General features: G+C 43.7%; 1 protein-coding gene across 2 annotated transcripts; it reads right to left on the minus strand.

The window, feature by feature from the left end:
- Positions 1-151: 151 nt before the first annotated feature.
- On the minus strand, positions 152-19,192 carry LOC112220134 (interleukin-6 receptor subunit beta). Of its 2 annotated transcripts, none has more exons than XM_024381794.2 (16): positions 18,944-19,192; positions 17,938-18,012; positions 17,466-17,765; positions 16,901-17,042; positions 15,972-16,135; positions 15,713-15,867; positions 14,643-14,802; positions 14,341-14,423; positions 13,772-14,009; positions 13,344-13,526; positions 12,589-12,690; positions 12,120-12,263; positions 8,544-8,684; positions 7,939-8,035; positions 6,799-6,877; positions 152-2,796 (listed from the first exon to the last, which is right to left on the minus strand). In XM_024381794.2, the coding sequence occupies exons 1-16, from the start codon at positions 19,047-19,049 to the stop codon at positions 2,134-2,136; spliced, it is 2,832 nt and encodes a 943-aa protein (XP_024237562.1). In that variant the 5' UTR covers positions 19,050-19,192; the 3' UTR covers positions 152-2,133. The 2 variants fall into 2 exon arrangements, with proteins under 2 accessions (XP_024237562.1, XP_024237563.1); XM_024381795.2 differs by lacking the exon at positions 18,944-19,192 and adding an exon at positions 18,421-18,442.
- Between the last annotated feature and the right edge of the window lie 531 nt (positions 19,193-19,723).

Consider the following 19,723-nt stretch of genomic DNA (forward strand, 5'->3'; position numbering starts at 1 on the left):
TATGTTGGGGTTTCCTTTATTTTGGCAATTACCTGTATGCTGCTTGACAAGAAGCATAAAAAAATAATTCCTTCACATGGATAACACACAACACTGTGGATTCCTTCACATGGATAATACGGTTGACTTTATGAAATGAAGACAAAAATCAGGCATTTAAACTAGTTTATTTCATTCTTAAGACTGCTCCAAAAAGGGTGCATGTTATGGTTGCATGCAGTGAAATACTAGGCTGTTCTCTGTATACAATGGAAATGTAGTGTTAACTGAGTGATGTCATAATAGTTTTCATAAGTAGCAACATTCAAATGTAGGTAAACATACATTAATTTCTGAGCATACTCCTTGCTGTAGAAACTCATTTGGAGGTCCAGTTGAGATCTGTACATTCCAAACAAACTATTTTCATGACAAGACAAAAATTCATATAAAAAAATAAAAAGATACACCTATAAGAAATAATACATAATCTTCCTTTTCAGTACATATAATACTGTACCAGTAATCTCTCTAAAATCTGACCTGGAACCAGATGGGCAGGGAACTTGCATAGCACTGCTTTACCTTTCGTTAAATTTAACCACAATGTCCTTATTAACCGATCAATTTAAAATAAAAATCTTGTATTTAAAAACAAAAATAGTAGTAATTTATAGAATTTTGAAATTAACATGAAACATTTTGTAATTCCTGGGTATTAAGGTCTTTGGCAACAGATCAAGTCTAAAGATGACTTGGAGCAGAATTCATAACGGCATGTCAAGTAGACCTTGAATAAAAATTCTTAAGGCATTGTAAAAAGGCAAATATACATTTGTCAAACAGTTTTTCTACCGATTCCCTACCTGAAATGACACCATGTCACCAGTCATATACTGACCAGTGTAGCATATTTCAAGGGGTCCTGTTGTGTTGGTTAGTGTCACATGTTGGCTTCCTTTAAGTCCTCTTTTCTATTCTACACTGCATTCGGAAAGAATTCAGACCCCTGGACTTTTTCCACATTTTGTTTCGGGACATTATATAGACAGGTGTGTGCGCGCGCCTTGCCAAATGATGTCCAATAAATCAAGTTGTAGAAACATCAAGGATGATCAAAGGAAATAGGATGCGCCGGAGCTAAATTTGAGTCTCATAGCAAAATGTGGAGAAAGGGTCCGAGTACTTTCCAAATGCACTATAAAATTCAACTTGGCCAGTTTGTAGAGATCAGCGCCCACTTCTAGACTATGCTCTTCAGACGACAGGTGAAGCTAACACAACGAATGATAAACAGTACAAAGCTCACTAGCTACTGAAGAGGCTTTTAAATTGAGTAAACTTTTCATTGTGAGGCATTAATTCAGTCCATAGACATGGTCCTAGTTACTATGAAGAAAAAAGAAAATATGCCACACTGGAACACTTTACCATTCAATCTACCATCCTGGGAACACAGTCATCTTCATTAGGGCCGACTAGCGAAAATGAGCATTTCTTATTGGACAGGTCCATGTAGCTCCTCCCTGTTTTCTACTGTTTGGTGCCTAGCTCCTCTGGGACATTGCGGTTTGAGACCGACGAGATCTGTTAATTACATTCATGTACAGCATATGTGTTGTAAGGATGAAAATCAGATGTTCATCATTGATTAGTAATGCCTGACCTGTGTCTATAAACTCCTGTCTGTCATGTGAACTGATTGAGATGGTGGTTGCTAAGTGAAAAGATGTTATACACTGCCAGAATCACATGTATTACACTATGATGATAACATGAAAAAGTGGTCCATTTGCTTCTTGGAATGTTAAAACAAAAACTCCACATACAAGCTGAAGGCTTGGAGCCAAACTGTCATCCACTTAAAAAGAGATTTAATGGAGGCAAGTTAGGATGGGTGCAAAAATAATATGCCGACGTAATTAATCATTTTAAATCTTGAACGGAATGTCTGAAATGAACCAAGGCACAAAGGCTGGATAAATGAATGTCTGAAATGAACCAAGGCACAAAGGCTGGATAAATGAATGTCTGAAATGAACCAAGGCACAAAGGAGGGATAAATGAATGTCTGAAATGAACCAAGGCACAAAGGAGGGATAAATGAATGAAGTGAGATGACTTCAAACTAAAGTCACCATTTGTTCTCCTCTCCTAACACGGTTGCCTGTGGCCCCTCAGCTGAGGCATATAGCTAGGAACGGGGCCTGGCTGTTCGTCAGGGGACTGTCCCTCATCTGTGGGCGTGGTCTGTTGTGACCCCTCCTCCAGAGGGCAGAACCGGAGCGAAGCCAACCCCTGCTCCTCCATCTCCAGCTGGTTCCTGTCCCCCGGGTCTCTGCTTTCGCTAGCCACAGGTGAACGGCTGAAGTAGGGGTTCCGCTGGTGGGACTGCCCACTGCCCTCCTGGCTCTCTTCGCTGTCCAGCAGGGGTTGGGTGGACTCAGAGCGGGCGAAGCTGGGCGTCTGGGACTGTGAGGAGCCGCACTGGGGGGTCTGGAGCAGAGTGCAGGGGGACTGGGGCAGAGTACAAGGGGACTGGCCCTTGTAGCCGTTGGAGGCCACCACCGACGAGTACTGGACGGTGCTGGTCGTGGTCTGGCCCGAGTCACCGCCTTCCTCGCTGTCCGAGACGCTCTGTCGTGGCGTCGACATGCAAGAAGAGCCGCCAATGCCGCTGCTGTGCTCCTCCGACAGGTACTTGTCCTTCTTGAGCGGCAGGCCCGCCTTATCCTCTTCGCACAGCGACTTCCTGTCGAATACGTCCACCTCCACCACACTCACGTCGCCCAGCACACTCTCCTTGGGACTGACAGCCTGAGATTGAAAAGGAGGGTTAAGTCAAGTTCTATGTAAGGTCTATTTCACATCCATGTTATTATACACAGAGAAAAAAAAAAATGGTCAAATGACTGAAATGATAGTAATTATAGCTGGGAATTGCCAGGGACATCACGATACGATATTATCACCATACTGAGGGACCTCGCCTCCCGAGTGGCGCAGTGGTCTAAGGCACTGCATCGCTGTGCCACGAGAGATCCTGGTCCGAGTCCAGGCTCGCAGCCGGCTGTGACCCAGACACCCATGGGGCGGCGCACAATTGACCCAGCGTTGTCCGGGTTAGGGGAGGGTTTGGCCAGCAGGAATGTCCTTGTCTCATCGCGCACTAGCGACTCCTAGGCCGGGTGCAGTGCACGCTGACACGGTCGCCAGGTGCACTGTGTTTCCTCCAACACATTGGTGCGGCTGGCTTCCGGTTTAAGTGGGCATTTTGTCAAGCAGCAGTGCGGCTTGGCTGTGTTTCGGATGATGCACAGCTCTCGACCTTCGCCTCTCCCGAGTCCATACGGGAGTTGCAGCGATGAGACAAGACTGCAACTACCGATTGGAAACCATGAAATCGGGAGATTATTATTATTATTTTTTAAACATAGCAAGGGAGCTTGCCATACCATATCATCCCCACGCAGAGGGAGCTCGCCATACCATATCATCCCCACGCAGAGGGAGCTCGCCATACCATATCATGCCCACGCAGAGGGAGCTCGCCATACCATATCATGCCCACGCAGAGGGAGCTCGCCATACCATATCATGCCCACGCAGGAGGGAGCTCGCCATACCATATCATGCCCACGCAGGAGGGAGCTCGCCATACCATATCATGCCCACGCAGGAGGGAGCTCGCCATACCATATCATGCCCACGCAGGAGGGAGCTCGCCATACCATATCATGCCCACGCAGAGGGAGCTCGCCATACCATATCATGCCCACGCAGAGGGAGCTCGCCATACCATATCATGCCCACGCAGAGGGAGCTCGCCATACCATATCATCACCTTACAGGGGAGTAGATACAATATGATTGTGATTCGATATATTGTATTTCGATACTGCGATTTTATTGCGATATGATGTGACAAACATATTGCTCACTATATGTCTGCTGCAGAGAGACGACGAGTTTTGATCAGTCATGGAGATAAAAGTGCTGAAAACATGTTGGCCCACCATTTTTTTTTTTTAAGATGGAGAACAAGCTACAGAAGAGGGAATAACCTTGGCGCAGGTACGTACAGCAGACTAGCACTAGCTAACATTAACTACATAGCGAATGTAGTTAACTGGACTGAAAAACAAATCATTATCTTCAAGGATTTTGCAACTCATGAATTACATTTTTAATTCTCATCTTGAACGGAAATGGAATTGAGCCCAACCCTGAGGGCCACAGCCAGAGAGCGTGAGGAGGGCCACAGCCAGAGAGCGTGAGGAGGGCCACAGCCAGAGAGCGTGAGGAGGGCCACAGCCAGAGAGCGTGAGGAGGGCCACAGCCAGAGAGCGTGAGGAGGGCCACAGCCAGAGAGCGTGAGGAGGGCCACAGCCAGAGAGCGTGAGGAGGGCCACAGCCAGAGAGCGTGAGGAGGGCCACAGCCAGAGAGCGTGAGGAGGGCCACAGCCAGAGAGCGTGAGGAGGGCCACAGCCAGAGAGCGTGAGGAGGGCCACAGCCAGAGAGCGTGAGGAGGGCCACAGCCAGAGAGCGTGAGGAGGGCCACAGCCAGAGAGCGTGAGGAGGGCCACAGCCAGAGAGCGTGAGGAGGGCCACAGCCAGAGAGCGTGAGGAGGGCCACAGCCAGAGAGCGTGAGGAGGGCCACAGCCAGAGAGCGTGAGGAGGGCCACAGCCAGAGAGCGTGAGGAGGGCCACAGCCAGAGAGCGTGAGGAGGGCCACAGCCAGAGAGCGTGAGGAGGGCCACAGCCAGAGAGCGTGAGGAGGGCCACAGCCAGAGAGCGTGAGGAGGGCCACAGCCAGAGAGCGTGAGGAGGGCCACAGCCAGAGAGCGTGAGGAGGGCCACAGCCAGAGAGCGTGAGGAGGGCCACAGCCAGAGAGCGTGAGGAGGGCCACAGCCAGAGAGCGTGAGGAGGGCCACAGCCAGAGAGCGTGAGGAGGGCCACAGCCAGATTTTGCGTGAGGAGGGCCACAGCCAGAGAGCGTGAGGAGGGCCACAGCCAGAGAGCGTGAGGAGGGCCACAGCCAGAGAGCGTGAGGAGGGCCACAGCTAGAGAGCGTGAGGAGGGCCCAGCTAGAGAGCGTGAGGAGGGCCACAGCTAGAGAGCGTGAGGAGGGCCACAGCCAGAGGCGTGAGGAGGGCCACAGCCAGAGAGCGTGAGGAGGGCCACAGCCAGAGAGCGTGAGGAGGGCCACAGCTAGAGAGCGTGAGGAGGGCCACAGCTAGAGAGCGTGAGGAGGGCCACAGCCACTCCAAGTAGTGAGGGAAGTAAAGTAGATAAATGTCTACTGATAACCGTAATCCAAAATGCAAAGAAACATTTAAGGTGACTATAGCGGTCCAAATTGTGTGAACGGTGCGAATAAACAATTATTTTGACCCGTTGGTCCTATCACCTGTCGTCTAGGAGAACCACACGTACTGCTCACACAACCACAATGATGTTACGATCAGTGGAGAGTAGATAGGATCCCAGTAAATATTCATAGCTCATCACAGATCAATTTAGTGGCCTCCATAGTTATTAGGACAGTGACACATGTGGTTGTTGCTGTTGTTGTTGGTGGTGGTTTGGCTCTGAAATGATACAATGACTGAGGTTAAAGTGCAGACTAAGTTTTAATCCGAGTGTATTTTCATCCATATCGGGGGAACCGTTTAGAGCCCCCCTTCAATTGTGTATTAAAGTAATAAAAAGTTTAGTATTTGGTCCCATATTCAAAGCACGCAATGATTACGTCAAGCTTGTGAATACAAATTTGTTGAATGCATTTGCTGTTTGTTTTGGTTGCGTTTCAGATTATTTTGTGCCCAATAGAAGTTAATGGTAAATAATGTATTGTCATTTTGGAGTCTCTTGTATTGTAAATATGAAGAATAGAATGTTTCTAAACACTTCTACATTAATGTGGATGCCACCATGATTATTGATAATCCTGAAAGAATTGTGAATAATGATGAGTGAGAAAGTTAGAGACACATATCATAGCCCCGAGGCATACTAACTGCTCACCATTACAATAACAGGGGAGGATAGCGTTTTATATCATAGCCCCAAGGCATACTAACCTCTCACCATTACAATAACAGGGGAGGATAGCGTTTTATATCATACCCCTGAGACATACGAACTGCTCACCATTACAATAACAGGGGAGGATAGCGTTTTATATCATAGCCCCGAGGCATACTAACTGCTCACCATTACAATAACAGGGGAGGATAGCGTTTTATATCATAGCCCCGAGGCATACTAACCTCTCACCATTACAATAACAGGGGAGGATAGCGTTTTATATCATCGCCCCGAGGCATACTAACTGCTCACCATTACAATAACAGGGGAGGATAGGGTTTTATATCATACCCCCGAGGCATACTAACAATAGGGGAGGATAGCGTTTTTTGGAGAGGTATGATGTTTGTGCGTCTGTAAATTTCACACTTGTCAAGATTTTCCGTAATCATTGTAGCATCCACATTCATGCAGAAGTGTTTAAAAAAACAATACATTCTTATTTTCAATAAAAGTGACAATACAATGACAACGGTTCACCTGATATGGATGAAAATATCCTCAAATTAAAGCTGACAGTCTGCACTTTAACCTCGTAGTCATTGTTTGGTTTCAAATCCAAACTGTATAGAGCATAGAGCTAAAGAAAGAACGCTTCCCTGGAAATTACAGAGGGTACTGTGGGTCAAAAATTACCGAGGGTACTGTGAGTCAAAAAAAAGTGACTCAGCCAGTGTGATGTTCTGAACTCTCTCATAGATCAGCACAGGAGGCACTTCAACTTACTTTGGTGGGGAAATCAGGCGACCAGTTAGCGATAGTACTGTTGGAGGGATCTGGAACCGGTGGCCAGATCTTTTTTATCCTACAGAAGAAAGGGACAGAGTTTCATTAGAACATGTTGTTTAGGACTCATACCAAATGGCACCATATTCCCTATGGGCTCTGGTCTAAAGTAGTACACTATATAGGGAATAGGGTGCCATTTGGGACGCCGATTTAGTATCACACACTAGACTTGTATTATCATGAGTGAAGGCTCTTGAACAATGGACAAAGGCGCTAGGAATAAAATTCTCTCCATACACAGTCCAATGTTTTTCCTTGGGAGTGTTTACTTGTTAAAACACAGACCCGCTGATGTGTGTGGTATGAAGCGTTTGTCCTAGCAGTAACGCGTCAGCAAGAGAGCATGGTTGAACTAATCTGCTATCAAGTGTGGAGGAAATTAATATTCATGACATACTATGCGGTTTGACTTAAAATAATTGTCCATTGTTATATGACAGTATTTTTTACTGATACAAACTTGTCTTGTGTGACTTAGCCATAAAATCTGAGCGTATTAGATTTAGAGCCTTTTGGGTGTGACCCTATGTGTTGATGATCGGCAGGAATTTAGCTATATGGGAAGAGCAGGGAGGAACAGAGAATCGTGGCGATATCAGCTATCTTGATCTACACAGACGAGCTAAATTACTTTTTACATGCTCCCAGGGTTTGTTTCTGCACATCTGCATCCTGTCAAAAATAAAAGTATGTACTTTCCATAAAAGGAGACAACTTGATTCGTGAAGCTTTCAACTCTGAACTATTCTTGGTGATGGTTGATCCGATTCACTTTTGCAAATCTGATAATAAAGTTGTTTGAAAGAATCTGCAGTCTCTCTTCCTATAGAGTTTGCCATACAAGTTTCAATAAACATTGTTTGTTGAGTACCTGAAGTCAAAAGCGCAATCGTGCCAGAATTCTTAAAATGTGTCTGACTCGGGGGGGGGGGGTTACAATGAATTTGTGTTACACAACCCTGAGTCAACGCTCTTACAACTCAACATCACACTGAAGCAATTGTACACATTCAAATGTAAAATGTAGAGTAGTACATTCTATTTCAAACAATTCAATAGTGTGTGGTTGTGACTTACAAGTCAATTTTGTACATGCAGAGGGACACAGTTAGCACTATGACAAACAGGATGCCGATGCACACAGACACCACGGTGGCTTCCATCTGCCCAGGAGCTGAGGGACAAACACACAGAATTACATTTTAAAAAAGGACACTAAAAGGACACTAGAACGGACAACCATCTTGGTCAGGAAAACCATTCCTTAAAATAAAAAACTGTGGACAAACACAGTTTGATGATCTAGTACAACTACTGCAGGGAAAAGAGCGAGGAGGACACACAGAATAGAATCAAGTCGTGACTATTAAATGTATTTGCAACTTTACGTGTTGAGGACTGGAGGTCTAAACTAGACATATTGCAGATTGAGTCAATGTCAGGATATTACATAGACAAAGCATTATCGGGATACAGAATATATTGAACAGTACTGGACTGGAACAGTCGGAAAGTATTCAAACCCCTTCTCCCCTTTTCCACATTTTGGTATGTTACAGCCTTATTCTTAAAAAGGATTACAATTCTAAAAAGGATTTTCCTCAATCTACAAAATGTGGAAAAATTCAAGGGGTCTGAATACTTTGAAGCATGAAGTGTCTGTTAAACACTGCTTCACTCACCATACATCAGAGTATTGAACGACAAGTCCGAGCCATTTGTCGAGCCTTGTACTGTAGAGGCCATGATCCGCACCACCTGCTTACTGTTGCTGGCCAGGCCCTCCACTGTGTAAGAGTAGGTGTCCGGGGAGACAACTATTGCTGAAAAACAACAAAAGAAATTAATTCAAATTCATGTTGTTTTCCTTGATTGCAGATGTAAATGTTTAAGTTGGACAAGAACCAGCACTAACTGTACTTACAAATATCTGTACTTCCTGGTATATATAATAATAGTAAAGGGGATCCATAGTCAGAACAACATGTTCATAAAAAAAAGGTATGATTAAAGGGATACTTCAGGATTTTGGCAATGAAGCCTTTTATCTTTATTTTTATTTTACCTTTATTTAAACTAGGCAAGTCAGTTAAGAACAAATTCTTATTTTCAATGACGGCCTAGGAACTGTGGGTTAACTGCCTGTTCAGGGGCAGAACGACAGATTTGTACCTTGTCAGCTCGGGGATTTGAACTTGCAACCTTTCGGTTACTAGTCCAACGCTCTAACCACTAGGCTACCCTACGCTACTTGAACTTCCTTCAAACTGCATGCAGAGACATAAAAATGGTATAAATTAGTTAATCTGACTGGGGAAGTAGATAAAGGGCTTCATTACCAAAATCCTGAGTTATTCCTTTAAGAACACCATGTTTATATTGGAGAAGGTGACACCTTTAAGAGGACTGGCCACCCCACATAGCCTGGTTCCTCTCTAGGTTTCTTCCTAGGTTTTGGCCTTTCTAGGGAGTTTTTCCTAGCCACCGTGCTTCTACACCTGCATTGCTTGCCGTTTGGGGTTTTAGGCTGGGTTTCTGTACAGCACTTTGAGATATCAGCTGATGTACAAAGGGCTATATAAATAAATTTGATTTGATTTGACCTTTATGTAGGGACTCCTTTAAATTGATCATGCTGTGAGATGAAAGTTATTTTCTGGTTGGTTGTGAACAAACTTGTCCAACAAAAATATAGGATATATTTTTTATCTTATTAAGGGGGAAGGAGTTACAGGCGTTATGTTTTCTATTCATTTACTGAACAAAAATATAAAAATGCAACATGTAGTGCTGGTCCCATGTTTCATGAGCTGAAATAAAAAGATCCCAGAAAGGTTTCATACGCACAACAAAGCATATTTCTCTAAATGTATTAACATCCCTGTTAGTGAGCATTTCTCCTTTGCCAAGATAATCCATCCACCTGACAGGTGTGGCATATCAACAGGTTTATTTAAACAGCATGATCATTACACTGGTGCACCTTGTGCTGGGGACAATAAAAGGTCACTAAAATGTGCAGTTGTGTCAACAAAAAATGCCACAGATGTCTCAAGTTGCGGCCTCACAACCGCAGACCACGTGTAACCACGCCAGCCCAGGACCTCCACATCCGGCTTCTTCACCTGCGGGATCATCTGAGACCAGCCACCTGATGAAACTGTGGGTTTGCACAACCTAAGAATTTCTGCACAAACTGAAACCGTCTCAGGGAAGCTAATCTGCGCACTCGTCGTCCTCACCAGGGTCTTGATCGGACTGCAGTTCGGCATCCTAACCGACTTCAGTGGGCAAATGCTCACCTTTGATGGCCACTGGCACACTGGAGAAGTGCGCACTTCACGGATGAATCACGGTTTCAACTGTATCGGGCAGCATTTAACACCATGGTACCCTCCAAACTCGTCATTAAGCTCAAGACCCTGTGCAACTGGGTCATGGACTTTGATGGGTCGCCCCCAGGTGGTGAGGGTAGGAAACAACATCTCCACCCCGCTAATCCTCAACACTGGGGCCACACAAGGGTGCTTTCTCAACCCTCTCCTGTACTCCCTGTTCACCCAAAACTGCATGGCCAGCCTCCAACTCAATCATCAAGTTTGCAGACGACACTACAGTGGTAGGCTGATTACAAACAACAACGAGACGGCCTACAGGGAGGAGGTGAGGGCCCTCTGAGTGTGGTGTCAGGAAAATAACCTCACACTCAACAAAACAAAGGAGATGATCGTGGACTTCAGGAAACAGCAGAGGGAGCACCCCCCTATCCACGGGACAGTAGTGGAGAAGGTGAAAAGTTAAGTTCCTCGACGTACACATCACAAACAAACTTAAATGGTCCAACCACACAGACAGCGTTGTGAAGAAGGTGCAGCAGCGCCTCTTCACCCTCAGGAGGCTGAAGAAATTTGACTCGTCACCAAAAACACGAAAACTTTTACAGATGCACAATCGAGAGCATCCTCTCGGGCTGTATCACTGCCTGGTACAGCAACTGCTCCGCCCACAACCGCAAGGCTCTCCAGAGGGTAGTGAGGTCTGCACAACGCATCACCGGGGGCAAACTACCTGCCCTCCAGGACACCTACACCACCCGATGTCACAGGAAGGCCATAAAGATCATCAAGGACAACAACCACCCGAGCCACTGCCTGTTCACCCCGTTATCATCCAGGAGGCGACGTCAGTACAGGTGCATCAAAGCAGGAACCGAGAGACTGAAAAACAGCTCTTACCTCAAGGCCATCAGACTGTTAAACAGCCATCACTAACATAGAGTGGCTGCTGCCAACATACTGACTCAAATTTCTAGCCACTTTAATAATTAATAATTTGATGTAATAAATGTATCACTAGTCACTAAAAACAATGCCACTTTATATAATGTTTACATACCCTACATTACTCATCATGTAAATACTGTACCATCTACTGCATCAGCCATCGCTCAGCCATATTTATATGTACATATTCTTATTCATTCCTTTACACTTGTGTGTATAAGGTAGATGTTGTGAAATTGTTAGATATTACTGCATGGTCGGAACTAGAAGCACAAGCATTTCGCTACACTCGCATTAACATCTGCATGTGACCAATAAAAAATTTGATTTGATGGCGTCGTGTGGGTGAGCGTTTTTCTGATGTCAATGTTGTGAACAGAGTGCCCCATGGTGGCGCTGGGGTTATGGTAGGGGCAGGCATAAGCTACGGACAACAAACACAATTGCATTTTATCAATGGCAATTTGAATGCAGATACTGGGATGAGATCCTAAGGCCCATTATCGTGACATTCATCCACTGCCATCACCTCATGTTTCAGCATGATAATGCACAACCCCCATGTTGCAAGGATCTGTAAACAATTCCTGGAAGCTGAAAATGTGTGTACGGCAGAATGTTACAGTTCCCGCCAATATCCAGCAATTTCACATAGCCATTGAAGAGGAGTGAGACAATATTCGCACAGGCCGCAATTAACAGCCAGATCAGCTCTATGCGAAGGAGGTGTGTCGTGCTGGATGAGGTGGTCACACAAATGGTGGTCACACAAGATACTGACTGGTTTTCTGATCTACTGATCCTTTTCTTTTTAAAGGTATCTGTGACCAACAGATGCATCTCTGTATTAGAGCCTAATACATGCATTTAATTGGATTAATTTCCTTATATGAACTGTAACTCGGTAAAATCGTTGAAATGTTGCGTTTATATTTTTGTTCAGTGTACTATAGTAATAAAGGTGGGCTTCCTTACAGTGTTCCTTGCCTCCCGTGATGTAGAATATTGTGTAGTTTGTGATGAAGCCTCGCCGTTTGTCCAGCGGAATCTCCATCCATTCCACCTCAGCGTTGCTCTTCCCTGTTCTCCTCACTTTCACAGAGGGACCCTCCAGTGGAGCTGCAGCAACCAGAACCGGTGAGGAAAACATTCAGTTAACATTATTCAACATTTTACATGTTTGCCACCAGCTACAGTAGCAAATATCATAACACTGGTATATCAATGATTGAAATTTATGTGGCGGTTTCAGAGACACAGATAAAGCCAAATCCTGGACTGAAGAGCTATTTCAGTGGAGATTCTCCATTGAGCATGCTTTTTAGTCCAGGACTAGTTTTAATGTCTGTAAAACCAGGATTACTCTTAATCTGTGAAACCACTCCTATAGATACTACACTGTGTATACTGTAGTGTAGTGACCAGTACTAGTTTGATTTCTTACCTCCTTGTTCCAGAAAGCATGCAGTGGTTAATGGTTTCCCAGTCCACCCAGAGTACATGGGATACACAGATATACTGTAGAGCTTAAATCTCTGAAGGGTACCTTGATTGGGAACAGTACAATAAAGCTTGGATGTATTTCATCCCAGTTTTGATTGATCAACAAGTTTTCATAATCAATTAGTTGATGGGTTTGATTTAACATGTTATTTTAATCTAACTCATCCCAAGTCAACATAATCATCAAAACCTGTAGAAAGACATCCACAGAGTAGCCAAACTACAAGACAATTGTCAGTTAAAAACATGGCATTGTTAGGTTCTAACTAAAAAAAATGTAACAAGTAGAAACTAAGGGACTAGGAAAAGCTCCAACCAAGTTTATTCACCCACTGGGTCAAACAGCTGCAACGACAAAGACATGTTTCCACCAGGACCAGTATTTATACCTTCCTCCTATGCCGAGTCTCCTCCTTACACATCTGGACAGCCAATACATCGGTTGCTAGACAAGACTTTTGTAATGCCTGTTCTTTCTCACTTCCTCTTACCTGACATCGGCCCAAATTCCTCACTCCTCCCCAATTCACGGCTTCCTACCTCATCTGTTGAACTGGAACCAAAACTGTGGCCCTTCAATAACATGTTCTTCCTGCACTCAGTAGATTTCCATAACCTCAGTTCTAGTATGGTAACATGAATAAGGATATTTCACATTTAGAAGTTACTACCCATCAGCATGTGTCTCAGTCTTACCTTTAATGGGTGCCTTCCTGTTGTGTCTAGGTTCTCTCTGCCAGTCAATCGCGCCGTCACTGACCGAAACCCACTCCAGGACATACTCAGTCACCCCTGTGGCCTCCACATTGGGCGGCTGCCACTCCACCCACAGCCTCCTGTCCTGGTTAAAACAACTGAGCGATGCCACTGGAGGGGGCTCTGAAATACAAGGCACACACAGATACAACATGACATCATGATAGGAGCATCTCAAAGCCAGTCAGTTAACATGCAGAACACATGACGTCACTATTGTCTCTTTTGACAAACATTCAGTTGTTGCTTTGAGAATTGTATTAACATAAAGCGTTAATATAATATATTACCCAATATCATTCATTATTATTGGTAACATTTTACAAAGGAAGAATGAGAGAAAACATATAGCTGACAAGGTCACACACCGTGGGCCAATTTAGGAATGCCCAAAGAAGCTCGGGGAGACTCGCCAACAGAATTCCAGGCCTTCAATTCAATGGAGCCTCTTCTCTTGTCAGACAGTGGAATCTGGTAAAGGGGGATCATTTTCCTCTCCTGCGACCTAGAGTTCAGCTCAGAGCCATTGACCGGCACAACCTCCCAGGCTCCATCTTGGATCTTGATGTTGTAGCCTCGTATCCTTCCATTAGACTCCACTGGATCCTATGATGGGAAGAAGGCAACGAACAAATCACCACAGGGTTCTATGCTGACCTTTGTTACAAGGAGCACGTGTACGCCCAAGATGAAAAATGTAGGCGCACACAAAGAAACGTAGGAGCATAATTCAAAATATTTGAGGTATTAAAGCTATAATCTTTCATGTTTCTAGGCACACTGGCGCTCCGAAAATTAAAATTTCAGGTCGTACAGCAAAACATTTAGGTGCATATACTAGTAAAATGGTTGCACTGTAGAGCCCTGCACCAACAATTATTCAAGCCATATAGCTAGTGATAAATCAGCAGAGTAGGGTCAGCATGGCCTTTATTACCTTACATATCACTTCCACTCGCCGCTCACTTTTGCCTTGACTGGGAATGACCACTCTCCATAGGTCTGGTTTACTTGTAGGCTCTGGGTAAAGAAGAGAATCCATTTCAAACATAATGATAAAACGTGGGCAGTCCCATATAGACTACCTACCTGGATCACACTCAATATTATTGCACTTAAAATCACTCACACACACACACACACACTGTCACCACTTCAGTTCTACAGCTTTACATGGTTGCCCACAATGTTAAATGAAAGATGATAGTATGACATATGCTTGTTGTCATGGCTACTCACTGTCCTCTGGGGTCCTGGCGGTAGAGTTCGCACTCCAGTCACTCCAGTAGCCGTAGCCCGTGTGATGCATACAGCGGACCTGCACTACGTGCTCCATGTCTGGCTTAAGGTATTGGAGACGGAAAGACTCCTTGCTACTTTCAGTGTCATTTGGGGGTACCTAAAAGAGTAAATTAAATGGATATGACAACTGACGGACATGAGGGGGCAACAAACTTGTGCGTACCAGAACGCTGATTTGAAACAGCTCCGACAAAACTCAGATGAGAGTAACATGTTTGATTCCATGTTGAGAACACCTAAGAATGAGAATAGGATAGATGACTTAATAAAGGCCCAGTATGGATCTTTGTGGGCGACCTGACCAAATTCACATAGAAATGTGAGCTATAGATTTTCATGAAAGCAACTCTGATAAGCAGTAGGACCGTTCGATGTGCGGTATTTTTATTCTTCCTGTCCTCGCGTTCCGCTTTTGCATCTATTTACTTTCGGTTTTGAACACCAGCTTCAAAACAACTAAAAAGAATACATTTTTGTTACTGAAAATATATTTATTATCCCGCTGATCAATTTCCCCAAACAAAATTTGAGTGGGGAGACTGAGTCTGGGTCTCAACTTACTGTTGAGAGTTAGAATAGTAGTGTTTCTCTCTTGTTATGTCAGTCACTAAATTGGCCCATGTCAGCTAAATTGTTTTAGATTGGTAAGTTAGCTGGCTGCTAGACTATCTAAACTTGTAGTAAGCATGGTTGAATTACTGACCGGGTGTCCCCATTGACCATCAGATGATATATTAAAAACTGCAAGCATTTGTCTTCACCCAATGGCAAAATGTTTAGAATTGCAGCAAACTTTTTTGCTCTGCCCGGAGTACCGCTGAACTAACCACTCATGGGCATTTTGTTAATGGCACGTATCCTTTCCATTCATTCTGGATAAGACTACACAACAGATGGATGTAGACTTATCTCGACATTAGTCAACTTCTGAAGTTTAAAAAACGTTGAACAAACTGAATTTGCAGTGAATCATCCCTTTAGCTTGCACTGAGATTGTTGCTATTTACCTCAGTCCAGTCTCCAGAGCCCACAGTGCAGAACCTGAGGTTGTATTTCAGTTTGACAACAGTTTCATGGATAGGGTGCTTCCAGCTCACTAAGAGGGTCCTGGAAAAGTTCTTCTCTGAAATAATATTGACGTCTAATGGGGGATTCGTTTTCACTGCAAAAAAGGTCACACACACACACACACACACAATTAAACTGGAAGAAGATAATCATTGTGACTTAAAAGGGCATTTGGAATGTTCGTTTGCCTCCACTTACCCATTTCATTCGGATCAATTATGAACAGAACGTCCGATCGAACCTTCCCCAAATTGTTTTCCACGTCTACCCATATATCCAGTTCCATATAGTTTGGAAAGTTGCCAAAGTAGATGCATCCACTGCTTCTCTGAGCTTTTGTGCTGTAGTTCTGGTTTACGGCACTGCAGAAGAACACAAACAAATCTTGACACACCATTTTTGGAACCAGACAAAAAATAAGACAAATCACAATAATGATGTACATTTTTAAACAATTAGAAAATCAGCAATTTACACAAGACACATACACTTTTAATGGGGTTCTCAGAACTGGAGCCAGGTTTTCCATTCACTGATTATTGAAAGTCATTGACAATTAAATGTTGATGTCAATCATGTATCTAACCCCATTTAACTTTCTCACCCATCACTGTAGCCTCTATATGACTTGGCTGGCCTTCCTTAGCTCTTCGTAGACTACGTAAGTCATTGGTACGTTTTCATTCATAAGGCCACACGGAGACAGCTCTCATTTTACCTGAGTACCTACATTGTCCTGCAGACAAATATTGGCTACGCTCACATGACCGTACCTTGTTGACTGTGCCTAAGGCCTGTACTGACCAGCTGCAAAATGGAGAAAAAAAAGCACTCCAGTTCTCTGCCCCATCCACTTGGAACGAGCTACAAAAGGACATGAAATTACAAGAGCTAGTCTCTGAATGAGTCCACAGTAAACTCTATGGTGGACAATGAAGGAGGGGTGGTGGGGGGGGGGCTGTCAATGTGTTGACCCTAGATGCACCACACCTCCTCAATGCTTTATGTCTGCTCAATGTATAATTGTATGTCTTTAAACTGTAGTACTTTGTTGTAAAATAGATTTGTTTATCTCAATGAGACCAACCTGGTAAAACAACATAACACACGTGTATAGGGACACTCACATTACACTTCCAAACAAGGTGAATGTTGTGCTTATCTTCTCGTCCATTTTCCCAGGCTGCCATGTGCACGTCACATTGGAGGAAATCTGTTGGTCGAACTGGACAGCCATGCAGGACAAATTCTCAGGCTTCTCAGGAGGATCTGACCAAGAAACCAAACAGCTGCTGTTATTTCATGCGAGAGAAACAAAACTAACAGCCACTGACCTACTGCACTGAGCAGGTTGGAATCAATTCATTTCGATTCAGGAAGTCAATTGAAACTGAATTCACCCCAACCCTGACACTGAAAGAAAGCTTTAGGGTCCTTCAGTGTGAATATGACAGAAAATCGCACATGAAATATTCCTTTGGGGGAATTTGGATTTTATTTCTGTACTAAATTATAGCATTTGTATCCAAATGAATTACTCAGAAATTAGATTGAAATAGAAATAGGAGATTTACCAAATGAAGACCTAAATTCAAACCTAAATTACAGGCAAATAATTACATTATGTGGACATTATGTTCAATTTGTACAGGAAATAACCCTTTATTTATGTGAAATCCTTGGCATACTTACACCCTTTGGTCAATTCAATCCCGTGGATTGTTTTACTTTTGTTTAAGGATGAGGGAGACTCATTCTTTTTACAAAGTAACCATTTTCCAGTTTCCCTGGTGATAGGAATGGTTACGTTAACAGCTGAGTCGTTGATCTTGGTGTACTGCTCTTTGGGCACTATGACGCCACCACTCGTCCAGTAGATGTCATCCACTGTGGCTTTAGCAGCTTCATAGACTACACAGGTAGCGGTGAATTCCTTTCCAATTTCCACTGTTGGAGATTGTGGGATTATTGTTCCGTAGTTTTTGAAAGAACCTTGAAAAAGACCAGAGCACACATCAAGTCAATGCTACACAGCAACTTTAAAGGGTTTATGTGCAGTAGAGGTTTATTCAAACATATCAGACTGAGTCGCTCTGGATAAGAGCGCCTTCTGAGAAGTGCTTAATTGCAAAAAATATAATTTTAAATGTAGTGGTACACTTACTAGAAGTGAGCCTACAGGCCAGACATGCCAAGGACAGAATCTGCAGCAAACGGTATGATGACTGGTCCATGATGCCTGAGGGAAGATTCACAAATTCAGACTCACTAAGACTAACTTACATTTTATCCCATCACTGGTACATGGGTTAGGCACCTTATTTTATATTGAGTACTTTACCAATAAGTCACAGTTCAGTTTTATGACACCTTCCCTCTGACTAGGGCCTATAGTGAATGAAACTAATGATGAACCCAGCTAGGTATAGCTAAAACCACAAAAGTATGGATAGGTACTGTAGCTAGCAATATTATTAGGAACAAACAAGCTAGCTAACTTACTCTTGGCAGACAATCATATGACAGCTTCAAAAGAAATACAATATTATCTTGCTCTGCCTGCTAACGTTACTTGTAACAGTATCTTCATCATATGAAAGGGTTATCAACGTGATTATTTTAGATAACTATCTAGCTAGGAAAATACCAGAATGCTGATTGTGTTTACTGCTCACTGTCCAGAACCCTCTCAGCTTTAGACGTGGTTTTATTTGACACCTTCATCAAATGTAGCTAAGGTTTTTTTTAAAACCTTTTTAACTAGGCAAGTCAGTTAAAATCAAATTATTATTTACAACGACGGCCTACTCAGGCCAAACCCGGACGGCGCAGGGCCAATTGTGCGCCGCCCTATATGGGCCTCCATATCACGGCCGGATGTGATACAGCCTGGATTCGAACCAGGTACTGTAGTGACTGGAACCAGGTACTGTCGTGACTGAGATGCAGTGCCTTAGACCGTTGCGACACTCGGGAGCAAACAGTATCGAGCAACATAAACGTTAGCTAAGTAGCGTTAGCATACACCTACAAGCTAAATATAAATAATTGGGTTGTTTGGCGTTACAAAGATGTATTGAAAAGGTTTATGCTATAGGGTCAGAACGACGTTAGTTAGTGTAGCCAACTAGAAGACCCAGACAAGATATGACAACAACAAAAATACTCACCTTTTATGTACTTTTCTTGTTTGGTTCCTCCTTTTTTTGTAACGCTATACAATCTTACTTCGCTAAATAAAAGTATGTGGATGTAACATATTTTAGCTAAAACCATAAGATACCTCCTCTGGGGCTACCTTACTTTACAGTCGCCACTTCCAGCAGTACATTGCATAATCATCACGAGTTATAATACTTCGGGGGAGCAGCGTAAATAATACAGACATATAAACATAACCATTGAGCTAGGAATGTGTCCAGTTTGACAAATACTTGTCTAGAGATCTGTGCAAACTAACTGCGCGGAATAGTTTCCCTTGTGATTTGCCAGAAGAATTGTCTGTCTCATAAATACTTACCAATCAAAACGCATACATTACGTTCCTGTTTTCCAGTTAGTCTCCACCCACTTACACTGAATGCGCCACGATATGCCAGGGGCGTATTCATTACGCCAATTCTGTTGCAAAACGTTTCTTAAACGGGGCTGAATCTACTTGAATTTGTCCAATAGAAACTCTAGCTTTAGTTGCAACATATGCAACTGTTTGGCTAATGATTACACCAAAGATTTGTATAAACTAACCCAATGGGAAAAAATGAGTCATAGTGGGCAGAACAAGCAAGGAGGGTGGCAGAGACAGCACGAGCTAACGATATCCATTTGGCGCCGTTCTGGCATATATTTGCATATTTCCGTCAGGGAACGCCTAGACTGTAGAGTGCGCGTGTCCAATAACTAAATTCGCCCTTACACTCTTAACCAACACTTTAAAAAAATGTATTTTG

The sequence above is a fragment of the Oncorhynchus tshawytscha genome, linkage group LG20 (genome assembly GCF_018296145.1).
Source record: "Oncorhynchus tshawytscha isolate Ot180627B linkage group LG20, Otsh_v2.0, whole genome shotgun sequence".
Taxonomy (NCBI): Eukaryota; Metazoa; Chordata; class Actinopteri; order Salmoniformes; family Salmonidae; genus Oncorhynchus; species Oncorhynchus tshawytscha.